Source organism: Manacus vitellinus, unplaced genomic scaffold, assembly GCF_001715985.3.
Source record: "Manacus vitellinus isolate BGI_N305 unplaced genomic scaffold, ASM171598v3 scaffold_27_pilon, whole genome shotgun sequence".
Lineage (NCBI taxonomy): Eukaryota > Metazoa > Chordata > Aves > Passeriformes > Pipridae > Manacus > Manacus vitellinus.
The window spans coordinates 11369192-11386594 of record NW_021940039.1 but is presented as its reverse complement, the minus strand read 5'-3'; the positions used below and the strand labels follow the sequence as shown (position 1 = coordinate 11386594).

Genomic DNA, 17403 nt, shown 5'->3' with positions numbered 1-17403 from the left:
GGCCTAACGCAGAGACCCGAGACCCCCGCGCGCCTCGGGAGCGCCGATAACGCCCCCTGAGGTTCTGGTGGCCCAGAGCACAGCCCTGGCTGGTTTCTGCAGAGATCTTGTGAGAGCTCTTCTGGTCGCAAAACTTAAGCTCCCCATTTTTGCAACTTATTTCTGTTGAGAGATTGAACGGTTGTTTATCTTCCTGTGGCGCTTCTCTGTAAAAATCCCTTGTTTCCTGTCTGAAGTAAATTCCCAGGTTCTCTCACTGTAGGGAGGAGATTCCGATGGTTGAAAATAAAGAAAGAGATGGTTCTTGAAGGAAGTTTAGTCAGCTGTGTCGAGACACTGAATGTCAAAGACTAATGTGAGACAAAGGATCCAACTTAAGACTTAAATACTGTAAAATGAAACAAAACAAATAATGTGATTTTGGACCTCAGGCTTTCAGTGAAGCTAAGTACAGTTAGAATTTACTTATTAAAGGCATCAGAAAATTGGTTAAAAGACCCTTATTCGTGCTGCCTCATACCTGAGCAAACAAGATTCGACTTCAAGTATTAACCCCCTTATGCTGCAGCACAAACATGTGTCTGGAGTGAAGTTTGAGTATTAAATCCCGAAGGAAAAGCAAGACCTGGCCTGTCTGGAGAGAAGTTCAGGTGTAAAGTATGGAAAGGGGCCTCTGCAGGCCTGTGCTCTGCACAGCACCATGAACAGGGCTGCCCTGATGGACAGGATCTGGGTGAGATCAGTGCTGATGTTGGCATGTTGTAATCCTGACAGCTCTCTGGGATCCTGAGCAGCTGAGGGCTTGGAAAAAGCCCTTTGATACTTTTTGGCACAGCTCTGAGCCTTGATTTGTTTGTCCTTGGTTGTTTTTTTGTTCTCTCTTGGAATAACAGGGGCAGCAGGCCAGAACAAACAACACTTCATTACAAAGAACACGGCCAAGCTTGACCGTGAAACAGAGGAGCTGCACCATGACAGAGTTTCCCTGGAGGTGGGCAAAGTGATCCAGCAGGGCCGGCAGAGCAAGGGCCTCACGCAGAAGGACCTGGCCACGGTGAGGGGCACCTGGGGCAGGGTTGGCATCTGTGGGTGAGGGTGGGCACCTTTTCTGTCCCCCGTGGGCAGCTGCAGTGGGATGGTGTCATGGGCAGGAAGTTTGGGGAGTGGAGCATCTCTGGTGTCTGATCTCCTGGTGCCTTCAGTTGTCTGGGAAATGTTTCGGGGTTTGTCTGTGCAGCCCTCGAGCCCCAGCTTGGAGGCAGAGCCTGCTGTGGCTGCTGAGCTGGGAGGTGGGAGGCTGCTCCTTCCCCCCCCCTTCCCCCGGCAGCTTCACCGGTCTCTGGGGTTTGTACCATTGGGGCTGAGCAGCGAGAGCTCACTGCTGTCTGAAGGAACAGCAGTCCTTGGTGTTCCTGCTCCTCCTGGGAGGGAGGAAGGTTGCAGTCTGTCCAAGATGGATGTTACCAGTGCAGGGAGGTGCCAGTGGGGATGGAGTCAGCCTGGGAGCAGCACTTGGTCATCTGTCCTGTCATAATCCTGTTCTTTACCTGTGTGAGTCCTGGGGGGCTGCTGCTGAGCATTTGCTGTGTTTGAGACTCATCCTCCCTTTTTAGAAAATCAATGAAAAACCACAAGTTATCGCTGACTATGAGTCGGGACGAGCGATCCCCAACAACCAGGTCATGGGCAAGATCGAGAGAGCCATCGGTGAGCAAAGGGAGACTCGATGCTTCCAGGGCCTGGGAGGGATGGGCTGGGGGAAGGTATTTACATTTTCCTTGTCAAGGATGTTGCTGGCTGGAGGTTATCGTGGGTGTGGTGCCACCTGTGTTCTGATAAAACCTGGGTCTGCTGATTGAACCAGAACTGGGAGCTCTTGTTCTTTGTCTGCACCTTCATGCATGGGGCCATGTCCTGGGGATCACCCCTGTGTGCTTCCCCCCTAAACCAGCGAGATGCTGAGACCCACGGAGGCCTGAGGGCACTTGAGGAAGGATTTAGTGTTGGTGTTACTGTCCTGGGCCAGTTCAGATCCCATTTCCTAGGAGGATAGTTGGTCTTGTTTGAAGTTGGTCTGGTGCTCCTAGAAACTAAAGTAGGATTCTCCTAAACTGTGGTTCCCCTGCCCTCTTTTTCTGGATGCTCTCTTCCTTATAGCCAAAATTGAAGGACATAAAGTTACTGGATGAATGATTGAGTACTGATGGTGGTGGTCTTCTTTGTCTTGTTCTAGGCCTCAAACTGCGTGGGAAGGACATTGGAAAACCGCTGGAAACTGGACCCAAAGGGAAATGACAACAAAGCCTCGAAATCCGTTTGTTCAGACTGATCTGGCCCGGCTGGTTCTCCTCAAACACTCTGCTTATTGCGAAGCTGATCAAGAGGGTTTCAGACTTGCTTTGGGGGGGAACTCTGCCGAATCTATACCTGCTGTAAAAAGGCAACCTTAAAGAAGCAATTTTCCTGATGTTTGTTTTTCCTTCCTCCTTTTCAGAGATTGAGGATTTAAGCACCCCAAAAAACCCAGACCCTGCCTCTGATTTGCCAGAAAACATGTGCATTGTGATGTTAGCAGCAGCTGATGTTAAGGCACTTAGGGTGGTCTGAAATGTGATCACTTAATTAGAACAGTTTAGGGGACGGGTGGGATATATTATATATAAATAATTTGGGAGAGTTGGGGCTTGATCAGAAATGATGACTCAGTTGCTATATCTCAATGAGTTTGGTTTGTTCCTTCCAGCCTGTTTTAAAGAGATCTATAATAAAGTTTGATACCCTTCAATTGCCCAGGGGAGCTGCTGCATGTGACCAGCTGGTAGCAAATGTTGTGGCTGGGCGTGACTGGAGCTGTAGCACCTATTCCTTCCGGGATTGTAATTAAAGGGACACCTAGCCTCCCTGGCTGTGTCACTCCTCCCCTCGGGGGGAGGGCTGCAGCTTGGCTGGCAGCCCAGGGATGGAGTCAGTGCTGTGGAGGAGAGGGGAGGTGTTGGGGTTCTGCAGAGCCAGGCAGATGCACTTATGGGTGAAGTCTGAGCCCTCCTTACCCAGCTCTGCTGGGGGCTCATTCCTGCAGGCAGGACAGGGCTGGGGGATGGTGCTCTGAGGCATCACCTAGGGGGGACACAGCTGGGTGACAGGGAAACAGGCTCTGGTGACACCCTGGGAAAGCAGGACGCTTTAGTGTCCTCTGGCCAGGCATGGGGGGCTGGTGGGGGCAGGACCCTGGCAGGCTGCTTGTTGTGCAGTGGCTGAGTCAGGTTGCGTGGGGGGGGCAGGTTTGGCCTTGGGCTGCTTCGGAGCTCACAGTGATAAGGTGTGAGAGCTGGCGGGAGGGAGAGGTCCCAGGCTGGGGGGATCTAGTGCAGGATGGGGGCCCAGGCCCTGAGCCCAGCCTGTGCCTCAGGAACTTTTTTGGGTTTTCCAGTGACATTTAAAGGCAAAATGTTAAGAGTCCTTGCAAGGTGTGTGGGCAGGAGGTGGGCACCTGTACACTGGAGTCGGGGCTGCCTGCTGCCCTTGGGGGTGCTGTGTGGTGCCCTCCACTCTGATCCCTCCAGCTCACCCTCCTCAGAGCCCCCCTCCCCAAAACCAGCAGAAATACTGGGCTTCCTCCCCATGGGGGCTCTGCCGTGGAAGCTCTTGTGCTTCATCCTGGGTGTGGAAAGTGGCTCATGCCCCGTGCAGCACCTGCTGCTCTTCCCCACTTCACCCCCTGCTCGGACAAGGGTGGTCGCTGGAAGAACTCCTGCTGCTGGGGCCTGCCAAAGCACAGGCACGTTGCTGTGTCTTGGAAGATCATGTTACAAACAACAAAAATGCTTTTCCCGAGCACTTGGAGGTAGTGGCAGCGGTGTGTCTCTGTGGGGCCAGCAGCCCAGGTGGTGCCACGGCAGCTCCCTGGTGCTGGGGGCAGAGAGCCAGCGGCTGCTGGAGTGTGGGGTCTGGCTGAGGAATGGTCTGCCTGGTGGGAGTGGGCAATTTCTGCTGCTGGCCGATAATTTCAAGCCTCATCCCCCTCCCTTGGCACTGGAGATACAATGACCTTGTCCTGCAAAGAAAGATAAGCGGGAATCAGTGGCAAACGTGGGCTGTCTGCTGTGAGAGACCAGGATTTCTTTCAGGCTGTAGTGGAGAGAACCTGTGTGCCAGCCCCCCATGACCCCAGCAGAGGAACTAAACCCCAAGTGCACCCAAGGGGCTCCACATCCTCTGTTGGGATCCCTCCTGGGGCTGGGGGCTCTGCCATGGTCCATGTGGCACCAGGCCTGTCCAAGGGACCCACAGCTTAAGCTGCCTCTCGTGGATTTGGTTGCTGGCTGGGTGAGGATGAGCCACATTTGCCAGACCCCCTTCTCACAGGGCTCTGGGGTAGGAGCACATTCAGCTCTTTCTGGAGCAGCTGCCTGGCAGCAGCAGTGCTTCTAGGTCAGTCCTACAGCTCTGGGTCACTTGTTTACCAACAAGCAGATAAGAGGCAGAGCCCTTTGCTCCCTGTCGCGTTGGCAGAGTGCAGTGTCAGGGGGAGCCTGCCAACATCTGCTGAGCTTTTAGGAAAATGCTGTTTTGGTGCAGTTGGGGTAATCAGGAAAGTCCTTCACCCTGTCCTTACATCTCGAAAGGTAATGTTGTCAAAGCCCTGGGGAGTGTCACTCTCCGCTGGTGTCCTGCTTGCCAGCCCTTGCTGCTTCAGCCAGTACCAGCCCCCAGTAGCCACCAGCGTAACAATGACGAGGGCCAGGAGCAGACCCAGCACCACCTCTGCCACGAAGCTGCCTGAGGGTTTCTCTGCAGTGAGAGAAGGGAGAGGAGATGCTGCCAGGCTTGACCCGCCACCCAGAGAGCTGCCTCCAGCCTTGGCCCAGCACCCTGAGCAGTGCTGGAATGACCTTTTACAGCCAGAACCGCCCCCCCCCCCCGCACCTTCCACTGGCTCCTCCGGGCTAGAATGGCAGCCCACCCCAGCACTGTACACAATATCATCCAGTGCCACTGTCCCCTCCAACGGCCACCTCCGTGTGGTCATCTCAAAGATGATCTGTGAGGGAAGGTGGGATCTGATGCAGGGCACCCAGCACTCCCACTGGGCACCTTGCACCCCAAGGTGTCCTCACTGACCTGGAACTCGCTGGGGCTCTGCACAGGCACCATGCTGCCCTGCCAGCCCCAGCTGTGGTGTCCCTCCACGCTCCACACCATGCGCTGCCCTGCTGTGCTGTGCAGTATCACCCGCAGCTCCCCACTGGCTGCAAGGGGGGGGACACAGGCACCCCGGCATCACTGATCACCCAAAGCCCCCCAAAAGTCATGGGGCCCTCCCTGCCATGCCATCCTCCATTGGGACAGCAGCATCCAGCAGTAACAGGCCATCCCCACCCAGCTGGAGCTGAACCGGAGTGTCCATGGTCCTATGGGTGGGGAGGGAGTTTGCAGCCCCCAACCAAGCCCCCTACTCCCACTGTGGGGTCATGATGCCCTCCCCAGGTACAGCACCTCCTCCCCACCCCTGTGGTGCTCACAGAGGTGCTCTGGGATGTCCATGTGGTACCAGAACCGCAGGCAGGAGTCGGTGGCAGCAGGCAGGGGCTGGCTCTCCAGCAGGGCACTGGTGCCCCCTGCACCCAGCACACTGGTGTCGAAGTGCACATAGTGACCTGGGCAGGCAGGGACAGAGCACAGGGTGTCTTCCAGTCCTGCAGCCCACCCCGCTTGCCCCACTCCACCCCAAAATCCCCAGAGTAATGCCCAGAGGATGGCACCCCACAGCCCTGCACCTGCCTTTGGGACCGAGCTGTCCCTCCCAGGCAAGGAGGAGACAGGGATGCTGAGGAGCCAGGTTCCCCAGGAGGTTCTGGGGTGACCCCATGCATCCCCATCTCCTCTTCCTCCCTCTGGCCATGCTATGGTGCCTGGGCAGGGATGGGTTTCCTACCATTTCTTGTGCCCAGGGTGTGATCCTGCTCAGGGCCGGGGTACTTGGCTAGAGGGACCCCGCTCTTCCAGCCCCAGGCAAAGCTGTGCAGGTGGGGGTCCAAGGGGCTGCTCCAGCCGCACATATCCTGCTCGAAGTCACAGGATGCTGGGAGGAAAGGGGGGCTGTGAGACACCCACTGCTGCCTGGCAGGAGATGGAGCATCTGAGGGCAGGGGGCAGCCGCCAGCTCCCTTCCCACCACTGCCAGCTTTGGGCCAGATCAAGCTGAGGGCAGGAGCAGAGTGTCTGGATGGAAGGGACAGTCTGTCCCCATCCCCATGGTCACGGTCTGGGACATCCCAGACCGTGGGATGTCCCATCTCCCCCATCTGGTCCATGGTGCCCCTTGGGGTGGGTTCTCACCTGGTTCAGGGCAGGCTCCGTCCGACACGTGCAGGTCGTCCAGCGCAATGTACCCATGGTCACCCCCAGCTCCCACTGCCTCGAACACCACCTGGGCAGGGTGGCATGCTGAGGCTGGCAGTCAACCCTCATCACCCCTAGCTGTCCCTGGTACCCTGCCCCATCTCACCTGCCAGTCGCCATCAGGCTGGATGGTGCCGTGGCCGCGGTGCCAGCCACTCCCCTCCATGGTGCTCACACTCAGCACCTTCCTCCGCACCCCGCTCTGCTCCACAAACACCCCAAGGGAGCCTGCCCAGGGCACCCGCCATGGAGGAGGGGTCCAGGGCTGTGCTGTGCAGGACCCCCCCCCTTTGGAGGTGCCCCCAGGGGTCTCGGGGAGGGTGGTTCTCACCTGGGGTCCTGGTGCTCAGCTGGTACCAGAAGGCCAGGCACTGGGCAGGCACAGAGGGCTGGTAGGGCTGGGAGGTGAGGACAGCCCTGTGCCCTGCAGGCAGGGCATCCCTGCCCGTGCTCACCACCATGTAATGACCTGGGGGAGAGAAGTCCCCATGCCACGGTCCCTGCCCAGCCCTGCTGGAGGGCCCTAGAGGACCACTGGGTCTGGGGTTTCTGCCCAGGTTGAGGAGTCTCCCCAGTTCGGGGACCTCCCCAGGACTGGGGAGCCCTGGGGGTGGGAAACTCTGGGTTTGGAGAGTTCCAGGCTTGGGGAACCCTGTACAGGGTTGCCTTCCACACATCCTGGGCAGGCAGGGAGGGCAGACAGGACACAGGGTGGGCAAACAGAGCTGATGTGGTGACAGGCAGGACATTCAGAGCAGACAGGGAGGGCAGGAAGGCAGGCAGAGAGGGCAGGGAGGCAGGTAGGACAGTGCAGGCAGGGAGGCAGCAGGGCTCCCCGAGCCCCAGGCTGTTGTAGCCCTGTACCTGCGGCGGTGCCGGTGGTGTGATCGGCTGCGGGGCCGGCGGTGGTGCCGGTGCCGTTGCTCTGTCGCTGCCAGGTGCCCTGCCCGCTGGCGGCCAGTCCACAGCCCTCTGCCTCAAAGGAGCAGGAGAGCTCGGCCCCACAGGGCCCCGCTGTCAGCGCCAGGTCGTCCAGCCCCACATCCCCCAGGAACCCATCCCGCAGCACCTCAAAGGCCACCTGCCAGCCAGGTAGCGGTGTCAGACAGCCCCGTGCTTCGTTGGTGCCAGGGACACAGAAGGGTCTGGTCCTCACCCTGTATGGCTTTTGGCCCGTGGCAGGCAGTGTCGCCCATGCCCGGTGCCAGATGCTGCCCTGGGTCCCCCGGCAGGTCCACAGCACTGTCTCCTCCTCTCCCTCTGGCTGCAGTTTGAGGTTCAGGGTGCCTAGGCAAGGGGGGTGGGCAGCCATCCAGCACCTGCTGTCCCCACAGTAGAGCTGGCTTGGGGCATCCCCGTGAGGATTCCAGGGGGCACGTACCAATCTGTGGGCCAGCCAGGAGGTACCAGAAGGAGAGACAGTGTGGGGCAGCAGCAGGATCCTGGCGGGATGTGATGAGCTGTGCCTGCTGCCCGCGGCTCCACAGCGCAGAGGGGTCCACAGACAAGAAGTAGCCTGGGTGGTGGGGACAGCCAGGGTGGAGAGAACATGGATGTGAGTGCTCTGAGCTGTGCCCACATCACCCATACCCCAACCTGGGTTCTTCCAGGCTGCCCCAGGCGAGCTCACTCCACAGGTATGGGGCTGCTGGAGTGCAAAGGGCGTGTCTTGGCCTGTGCCAAGATGGGAGGGAAGTGGGGTGCCCTGGGATCCCCCAAAGAGCAGCCAGCCTCTTACCTGAGCCAGTGGTGTGGTCAGAGCCCTGTCCCTGCCCCATGTTGTGGACCCATTTGAAGTCACTAGATTGATCCTGGTACCAGCCGCACATGTCCCTCTCAAAGCTGCAGGTCAGCTCTGGCCAGAGATGTGGTCGAGGTGAGGTGGAAGGGGATAAGGCAGTCCAGAAGCAAAGGAGTCCCCCTGTTCCCTCTGCTCCCCCACCCCACTCTCCAGATTCACCCCATGCAGGTGTCCCAGGTCAGAGCAGGATGTGGCTTCTGCACCATGGTCCTGTCCCTGGACAGGGTGACAGCTGCCAGGCAGCCCCGGGGGGGCTCTGGGGTCACTGTCCCTGCCCACGTGCCCCTGACCATACCTGCAGCTGTGGGTGCCACCACGCCGAGGTAGCACTGCTCGAACGTCACGTTGTCGACGCCGACACTTGCTGAACCCTGCAGATCCACCAGCGCCAGCAGCTCGACCTGGAGGCACCAGCCATGAGCCCGGGGTGCCTGGCAGCACTGGCAGTGCCCCACCGAAAGCCCCCCCAGGCTGGTCCCTGTGTCCCTGGCACACCTGGAATGGCCGGCTCCTCTCTCCCAGGGGGACACGGACACGTTCCCCGGCTGTGACACCACGACCCTGCGTGTGCCAGGCCAGCTGGGTGGTGCCGGTGGTGTGATCCAGGATGCGGACAGTGAGGAAGCCTGGCATGAGAGGTGATGCAGAGGCTGTGGACACCCAAAGCTCCTGGCCACCCTGTGGGAGTCCCCCACAGCCCTGGCCCACGGTCACAGGAGACAGGGAGGGGGACACGGATGCCCCAGCTTCAGGATGGTGTGATGTGGCAAAATGGGGCTGGGAGAGGCAGCAAAGGCAGGTGGGCAATGGGGGGGCTCTGCATGGGGTGAGCTCTGGGGGCAGGGAGCAGGCAGGGCACCCCAGGAGTGTATAGGGGTTTACCTTGGGGGCCACTCTGGATGCGGTAGCTCATCTCCATGGTGCAGGTGGGGCCAGAGGGGCCCAGCAGAGGAGTTCGTGCCTTTGCAGCACCCACCATCTGTCCTTCTCCTTCCTGGAGGGCCAGGAAAGACCCTGGGCACAGAAACACTCGGTGAGGTCAGGGCTAGGATCCCACATCCATGGTAGCACCCCTAGCCCAGCATCCTGCCTGGGCATCACCCCCTGTCGTGTAGTGGTATCCAGCCACCCCGGTAGGGTGGGAGCAGGAGTTCCTGCTCTGGGGCTCCCACAGTGCTGGGGACTGAAGAGCATTGTCAGGGCAGTGGGAACAGCCTCACCTGTGAGGAAGGTGTTGGGCTCAGCGAGCCTCTGCAGACCCCAGCGCAGGTGCCCCACACTGACATCGTGCCAGCCCCCAGCCCCTGACTCGAAGGTTGTTGCCCCTGCAAAGTCAAAGAATCACAGAATCCCAGACTGATTTGGGTTGGAAGGGACCTTGAAGTCCACCTCATTCCACTCCCTGCCATGGGGGGGCTGCTTTCCACAAGCCCCATCCAACCTGGCCTTGAAGACTTCCAGGAATGGGGCAGCCACAGCTTCTCTGGGCAACCCAAAACTCCAGGCTCAGCCTTGCTGGGCCACTACACTCCTGGGGGCTGTACAGGTACCCATGTGCCCTGGCCATTCCAGCCTGGCATGCCTGTGTCCCTCCACTGCCTGGTCCCCTGCACTGTGGGGTTCCTGGGGTGCCACTGCTCCCCTCAGCTCTCACCGCAGTGCTTCTCATCGGAGCCGTCAGTGCATGTATTGTTGAAGTCACAGGCCAGCTCTGCGGCGATGCAGCCCCCGCTGTCACAGGCCACCTCCCCTGCCGCACAGGGACTGGCACCTGCCTGGCTCGGCAGCGTGACTGGAGACTTCCCTGATGGTGAAACACCCCAGGATGGAGAGCAGCAGTGAGAGGGTTCAGCAACAGCATTGGTGTCACCCTTTCAAGCCTCAGTCCCCTGTCCCCAAGCATCTTCCTGGCTCTCCATTTCCCCCACTCTGTCCCATCCCATCCCATCCCATCCCACCCTATCCCACCCTATCCCATCCCATCGCTGCTGCCACCATATGAAGGGATCCAGGGCCTGGTGAGAGCTGCTTGTGTGACATGTTTTGGCACAGAGGATGGAGTGTCACAGCCACAGTAGAAGGACACCAATGTCCCAGGGCAAGTGCTTGCTGTGCAGCACCCAGGATGGTCCTATGATGAGCAGAGGGACCCGCAGACTCCATGCTGGGTCCTTTAGGGATGGTGACACATGGGACTGGCTGCCCACGCTGGAACAGGGTGAGGGATGCTGCCCTCCAGCTCACCCTGCTCCTTCACACAGCCCGGTGACAGGATCAGGTCATCGATGGCCACAGTCCCCCCATTGCCAGCCACCCCCTCGATCAGCACCTGCAGGGAAGCACCATGCCAGCAACATCACCATGGGGTCCTGCACAGTATGAGGGGACTGGGGTGACACCAGGGAGCTGCGAGATGGGGGAGCCAGCACCTGTTATGGGCTGACACACTTCCCCCAGGAAGGGACTTGGTGGGAGCAGGGGCTGACAGGGGTGTATAGGGTGGGCTGGCAGGGCCATAGTGGGCTTAGGGGGATGGTGCTGCCCCTGCACACAGCTGTGGCCTGGAGATGCCTGGGGTGCCACAGGGGTGCCATCAGGGTGCCCCCAGGGTGTCTTTGGGGTGCCCTCCAGGCTCAGCTGGGAGTGGGCAGGGCTGTGTTGGTGGCAGTGGGGGACAGCACCCAGGACAGTGAGAAGGCATGGACGGGCATTGTGGATGAAGACAGCCCAACCACCTTCCATTTCCAGTGGGGTGGTCCTGGGCTAGGGGCTGGTAGGGAGATTTGGAGGTGTGGGCATAAGGACATGGGGGTGGCAGGTGCCAGCACTGGAGGCTCAGCTCTGGTATCTGGTTCTCAGTTCAGCCCTTGTCCCATGGGTGCCCACTTGGACTGGCCCTGTGCCCCTCAACCTGCAGGCAGTCCAGCTCCCCCCAGTATGGAACCAGCCCACCTTGAAGGCCTCTGTCACATTGAAGTTCACTCTCTCCCGGAACCAGCAGCTGCCCATGTCCCCTGTCCTCTCCCTCACCAGCTGCTTGGTGGAGTTGGTCACATAGAAGATGCTGAGGTTACTGTTGGCCGAGCCATGGAGGTGGCAGTATAGCACGAGCTGGGGTTGAGGGAGGGCCAAGTTTCAGGGCAGGGTCACACAGGCCCCTGTGCCCCACAGGATGCTCACAGAGGTAGGGCCGGAGGAGCTCAGAGCTCCCAATGGACACTGGCAGCTGCCACCATATGAAGGGGGCCCAGGGCCTGGTGAGAGCTGCTTGTGTGACATGTCACCAAAACATTCCCAAAAACCTGCTGCTCATCCCCAGCAATGGCTGACCGCAGCCCCATCCCCACATGAGGGATCCCATAGCTGGGGACCTCATGTCCCGCCACCATCGTGCCCACATAGGTGGTGACATAAGGCCTCAGCTGTGACTCACAGAGCAAGAATTGGTGGCCTGGAAAGTGGGGCTGCTGAGCTGAGCTGTGCCGCTGGGCCCCGTGTTGGGGGTACTGTTCACGTGGAGGAAAAACCCTGTGGGAGACACCGGGAAAGGGCTGAGTGGAGCCAGGCAGGTGTGTGAGTGCAGGACACCTCTGTCCTGGCACAGCTTTGAGCAGAGCCCAGGTGTGTGTCACCCCAGGGCACGTCCACCCCAGAACCTGTGGGGGGGGTCATGTGTCATACCAGCCCTGCTGTTGGTGCTGTGGTCCCGGGTGGGGAAGCCATACAAGGTGCCCAGGTTCAGGCTTGTGTTCCTGTCCCACGATGGCAGCCCAGGTTCTGCCTCCCAGTTGCAGAGATCACGCTCGAAGGAGCAGTTGGTGAAGGACTCTGCAGGGAGAAGGGACAGCTGTGATCCAGGAATGGGAGTCCTAGCCCTCTTATGGACAGGTAACAGGTTGGGCTGATGCTACCCCTCTACAAACCCTCGGGGTGATTTTCTCCCTCCCTGGCTCCACAGCTGTGGGGCAGAGCTGGGGGGGATCCCTGCCAGCCCACAGCACAGCTTTTCTCCACCAAGGCAGAACCTCAGTCCATCCCTGTGGTCAGGGAGCTGGTGGGCAGGACCCCCTCCCGGGGCCAGGGCTGCTCACTGCAACGTGTCGTGTCCTCGTCCCAGCCGTCCCCGCAGTCGTCCGTACCGTCGCAGAGGCGGTGCTGTGCCACGCAGGAGCCGCGGCCTGCAGCGGCTCTCCTGGGCCCCGCAGTCCTGCTGCCCGGGCCCTGGGGCGGGGGGACACACGTCAGCAAGTGGCTGGCCCCACAAGGGCATGGTGGGCACCCCCATCTTTCCCTGGGGTGGCTCAAGGGACAGGTTTTCGCTGTCCACCTCATGCCAGGGCACAGTGCCTCAAGACACAGTGGGCAATGGGAGAGCTCCCCTGGGGTGCAAAGCCCCACCCAATTCCCCCGAGACCCTGTTTCACATATCAGCAGATGTAGGACTCACCTGGCAAGCCACAGTTCCTGAAGATGATGTCATCGAGTGCCACCTCTGCCCCGCAGGCGGGTGGTTGTGTCAGGGAGAAGATAAGCTGTGATGGGAGGACAGGGATGGCATGAGCTGCCTGGGTCCCCTGGGCTCCTGGAGCACCCCCCAGCTCCTCTGGCCCCAGCTTGGAGGGACAGTACCTGGGTACCTACACTGTCTCACCTGGAACTGCCCCGCGATCCGACCCAGGTAGGCGACCAGCTCGTGCCAGCCCTTGCTGCTGCGCTCAGGGCTCTGCCACAGCCCCACCACCTCGTCCCTGTATGCCACGTCCAGGCGCAGCACCAGCTGCTCCGTCTCATTGAGCCCTGCAGGGAGCCCCAAAAGTACCCTTGGCACTGGGCATCCCGGGGGCCCTGCCAGCTCTGGGGACTGGAGCTGGGACTCCTGGGTTCCACCAGTGTGGAGTGTAGAAGAGGTAAGTGGGATGGCAAGGACTGCCTTACCATCCTGCCCCTGCCGTGGGGGCCCCGTCCCTCCCCACTGCCTCCCATCCTCACTGCCCTGTGCCTGGTACTTGATGCTGTCTGTGCCCACCTTGGGTGCCCTCACAGCTTCCTGAGAGGTGGTACCAGGCTCTGATCTCACATGTGGCAGCTGCTTCCTGCATCTCTGGTGACCTGAGCCAGGCCGTAGCCACAGTCTTTGCAGGGGGGGACACAGTCACCAAGAACGAGCCTGAGGAGGGCAGAGAGCAGAACAGGGGCTGCAGCCCCATGGGATGGCACAGGAGCTCTGCCAGCACCAATCCTGCCCCTCCACGGGTCTGTTCCATCCCCTGCACCTTACAAGGGTGGGTGTCCTGGCACCCTGACTTGAGGGCACCCACAGCCCAGCGGGGTGGTGCCGTGGGTGCCCAGAGAGCACTCACCAGCCAAGTAGCTCCTGCTTACCCAGGTCGGTGCCCACGGTGTGGTCCGAGTGAGGCCCTGTGCCCCACATGGCCAGGCTGGCCCGGCCCCGCACCCATCTGTATGTTGAGGTGCCCACGTCCTGCCAACCACAGTCACCATCCTCAAAGTCACAAGTGAAGGGGGTGCCCAGCACTGCTGAGCCTCGCAGGTACCCTGAGGGTGGGCAGATGGGGGGTTCAGGGCAGCTCTGGCACCATCCTGGGGACCTGTGCCCAACCCATGGATCTGCACCCACCCTGGGGTCCTGTGCCCATCCTGGGGGACCCTGCATCCACCTTGGGCACCAGCATCACCCCAGGGACTTGCACCCACAAGACTCTCCACTCCGTTGCCTGCTGTCATCCCAGGAGCAGGGCCTGAGAGTGGGTCTGGGGAGTCTGGGCACTCACCACACTGGTTCTCGTCGGAGCAGTCACTGCAGTCGCAGACAAAGTCACAGAGCTGCTCAGCTGCGCTGCTGCAGCTGTTGATGATCACTGACCCGCAGGGGAGGAGGGTCTTGGCTATGGGAGAGACAAGGGGGCTGAAAACCCTGTAGGGAACCAGGCATGTTGCCCACAGCAAGTGACAGAGGGCACATGTAGCTTGCAGGGGATATTTGTCTGGGCACCCTGGGTTAGGACCCTGATGGGGGGGGGCAGGTCACACTGAGATCTTCCCTGGATGGGACCCCCTGTCAACTGCCCTGGCACTCTACATGTCCCACACTGCCATCTCCCACTCTCAGCCCCACTCCTGTGTGTCCTCAGGGTGCCAGAGCCCACCGGGGCACTGAGCCTGCTATGTCATAGTCCCAGCCCCCATCTGGGGAGAAACAGGAAAATCTGGGCGTTTTCTGTCCCATGCTGAATAAAGCCATTGGTGATACCCAGCCCGGCACTGGGAGCTCCAGCACTTGCTCACCCTGGGGAACCTCGCATTGACCTTCACCAGAAGAGCCCAGAGGAGGTTTTGGCTGGGCTGTACCTGCCCCAGTGCCCCCCAGCCCGAGCAGCACAGCCCTCCCAGAGCTGGGGGAAACAGAGATCCCCACGGCAGCCCAGGCTGCGGAGGACCAGAGTGGAGCAGCCAGCACGTTCCCTGCCCGCGGCACAACCCCCGTGTCGGTAGAGCTCACCCAGCAGCACCAGGAAGACCAGCACCTGCCCGCCTGCAGCCATCCCTGCCACCGCGACAGTAAAACAGAGCTCGGAGAGGCCACACCGTGAGCCTCGGGCTGGAATCTGCTCCCCGGGACCTGCCCGCTTTGGACTTCAGCCCCGCCGTTATCGGCTCCCCGGCCTGGCAGAGGGTTTATGGCGAGGTTGTGCCGAGCTGGGACAACGCACCATGGTCCTGCCACCCGGCACGCTGGCACTGCAGCAGCAAGCTGCCAGCCAGGTGTCCCAGGGAGACCTTCAGCTTTCCCCCACTGAACCCCTCTTCTTCAGCCCCTCTTCTCACCATGGACAAGACGCTGCTTTGACTGGGACAGGGCACAGCTGGTGACACGCACCAGCCCCTCGAGGGATCTGGCCACTTCCTGCGAAGCCAGGGATGCTGCCAGCCCTGCGGGAGAAGCTGGCACCTATGCCAGGGACATGGTGGGTGTGTCAGTCCCCTGGGCTAGATCACAGGGAGAACCAGTCCCCAAGCATAAGGAGCAGTGGGAGAGCCTTTGGGTGCAGGGCACAGGCTGGCAGTGGGCTGCACCCTTGCCAGGGAGGGCAGCTGTGCTGGGGGTCAGCAATATCCAGTATTCCCAATATCCCATCTAACCCTGCCCTCTAGCAGTGGGAAGCCATTCCCCCTTGTTCTGTCACTCCAGGCCCTTGTCCAAAGTTCCTCTCCAGCTCTCTTGGAGCCTCTTGAGGCAGCGTGAGGCTCTAAGGTCTCCCTGGAACCTCGGGTTTCTGAGATGCCATAAGCAGGAGCCAACCTTCACCCTGCCTGCACCACTCTGGCTGGAGAGAGCAGCTCAGCACCCAGCTCATGACTCCCACGGGGCAAAGGGGCACAGCTTTGGGGCCACAATCAGGTCACTCTTGGGGCAGAACATCCCTGCAGAGTCCCAGCAAGGGCTGATGAGCTTGGAAGAAGCATGGCTTGGCAGCCAGAGCCCCACAGGGCACCACCAGTGCTGCCTGGTGATGGCAACTGTTGCCCCCACCTGCTTCCCCACCTGGGTAAGGGAAGCTGCTGCCAGGGCTCATGGGGGCTGCTAGCCCATGGGACCCCTCTCACCTCTGCTGTTGCAGCCCCTGTGCCCAGAGAGGGGCCCCTGCTGAGCGCAGCTTCTCCCCTTGTGCTGACGGCCTTGGACTGTGGATTGCAGCGGGATTGCATCAGGCACAGTAAAACGCAGGCTCAGCTCCTTCCCCCAGCGCCAGCCAGATCCAGTGGGACCAGCAGCTCCACACTCCCCAGCCTGGGCACTCCAGGCACAGAAAGAAGCCCTGCCCTGCCCAGCAACCTGGGAGCACCGAGCTGGCCATGGGCCAGTGCCGTGGCAAAGCAGCCACTGGCCTCCTGGGTGCTGTGGGCAGAGTATATCCTACAGGTCACAGGATGGTACAGGCAGGAAGGGACAACTGGAGGTAATCCAGTCCCACCCCTCTGCTCCAGCAGGGCTCCCTGGAGCAGTCAGATGTGTCCAGCTGGGTTCTGAGTGTCTCTAGGGAAGGAGATTCCCTGATGATGATGAGAGGACTGGACTCCCAGGAGGAAAGGCTGAACTGGAGGTGCTCGGTCTGGAGAAGGTGCAGGGGGATGCTACCCACGTGTGTAAGCCCTGGCAGGAGGGTGCAGGGAGCTGACCCTTTGAGCAGGGAGTGCCCTGAGAAGGGCTGAGACAGCGAGGACAACGTGAGAACAGCAAACACCACTTTAAGGTTAAGAGAAACCTTTTTTCTTGTGAAGGTTCTCAAAACCAGAGCAGGCTGCCAGGGGGTCTGGGTTCAGGGACATTCCCAAATCCCATTTGGCCACAGCCCCCAGCAACCTAATCAAAGAATAAAATCATGGAACGATGGAATCCCCTGTGTTGGAAGGGATCCACAAGGACCATTGAGTCCAACTCCTGACGCTGCACAGGACACCCCAACAATGTCATCAGGATAGACCTGCTGGAGCTGGTCCTGCTGTGCTGATGGATGGACAGGACATCCCAGATATGCCTCCAGGCTCCATGATCCAAAGACTCGCAGGGAAGCTGTGCTCCTCCGTGTGAGTACTGGGTGACATTCCGTCCTGGCACAGGGGAGGGTCACACCTTGCAGAAAGGAAGGATGAGGCACAGGAAAACCCTTTTTTTGCCCACAAGGCTCATCACCCCTCACTGTGAGCTTCCTTTGGAGTCTGGGGCAGGACACCGGGCACAGGCCTCACCCTGCCTTTCCCTCCCCCAGGCCTGAGAACCCATCATTTTCCCCCTTCCTGTCTCAGCCCTTCCCAAGGCAAATCCCAACGTACCTCCTGTTGTCCCTACCCCAGATCCTGCCCACTCCAGGGTCAGACCCCCCTCAAGGGGCTGAAACCCTGCGGGGTCTCTCCTGCTGTCAGCAGGCGCAACCCAGAGCTGGGAAAGGAGCAGCCGAGCCATGAGTGTGGCCACCCGAGCAGCTGTGCTCCTCAACGAGTTTAATTCTCACAGACACGCGTGGGATGAGCCCCCGGCACCGGGGATGGAGTGACCGCTGACTTCACCAGCTTTGCCATGCCAGGAAGGCAGGAGCACCTGGCACATGGACAGTCCAGCGACAGCGGGGAACAGGCGAGTTCTCACAGAGGAAAAGTAAGAGAGCCCAGAGCACTGCCGG

General features: G+C 60.2%; 3 protein-coding genes across 3 annotated transcripts in view; 1 reads left to right on the top strand and 2 right to left on the bottom strand.

The window, feature by feature from the left end:
* Positions 1-700: 700 nt before the first annotated feature.
* On the top strand, positions 701-2785 carry EDF1 (endothelial differentiation related factor 1). The gene is made up of 4 exons (XM_008926099.2): positions 701-761; positions 894-1054; positions 1614-1707; positions 2234-2785. Exons 1-4 carry the CDS (start codon positions 701-703, stop codon positions 2293-2295), a joined length of 378 nt encoding a protein of 125 aa, XP_008924347.1. The 3' UTR covers positions 2296-2785.
* A 977-nt stretch (positions 2786-3762) lies between these two features.
* Positions 3763-15931, bottom strand: MAMDC4 (MAM domain containing 4). The gene is given in 32 exon segments (XM_029960467.1): positions 3763-4054; positions 4616-4791; positions 4927-5041; positions 5122-5249; positions 5523-5657; positions 5936-6082; positions 6340-6430; positions 6509-6630; positions 6734-6871; positions 7267-7483; positions 7559-7689; positions 7784-7918; positions 8141-8257; positions 8499-8604; positions 8699-8829; positions 9086-9217; positions 9424-9528; positions 9858-10007; positions 10448-10532; positions 11156-11314; positions 11637-11731; positions 11885-12031; positions 12295-12382; positions 12384-12424; positions 12651-12735; positions 12855-13000; positions 13230-13370; positions 13586-13759; positions 13996-14109; positions 14749-14887; positions 15050-15179; positions 15831-15931. Coding segments are annotated over 32 exon segments (3969 nt in total). The 3' UTR covers positions 3763-4006.
* Positions 15932-17224: 1293 nt separating this feature from the next.
* Positions 17225-17403, bottom strand: part of AJM1 (apical junction component 1 homolog) — a gene marked incomplete at its 5' end in the record, with an annotated part of 4721 nt that continues 4542 nt past the window's right edge. The window contains one exon of the mRNA XM_029960620.1: positions 17225-17321. Coding sequence (XP_029816480.1) covers positions 17225-17321 — 97 coding nt within the window. The remainder of the gene's footprint in view (positions 17322-17403) is intronic.

What these genes read in the sequence shown, in the direction of transcription:
- EDF1 (XM_008926099.2), top strand. Translation starts at nt 701, where the DNA reads ATGAACAGGGCTGCCCTGATGGACAGGATCTGGGTGAGATCAGTGCTG. An exon ending in CGCAGAAGGACCTGGCCACG is followed by an intron (nt 1,055 to 1,613) that starts GTGAGGGGCACC and finishes CTCCCTTTTTAG; the next exon opens with AAAATCAATGAAAAACCACA. An exon ending in CAAGATCGAGAGAGCCATCG is followed by an intron (nt 1,708 to 2,233) that starts GTGAGCAAAGGG and finishes GTCTTGTTCTAG; the next exon opens with GCCTCAAACTGCGTGGGAAG.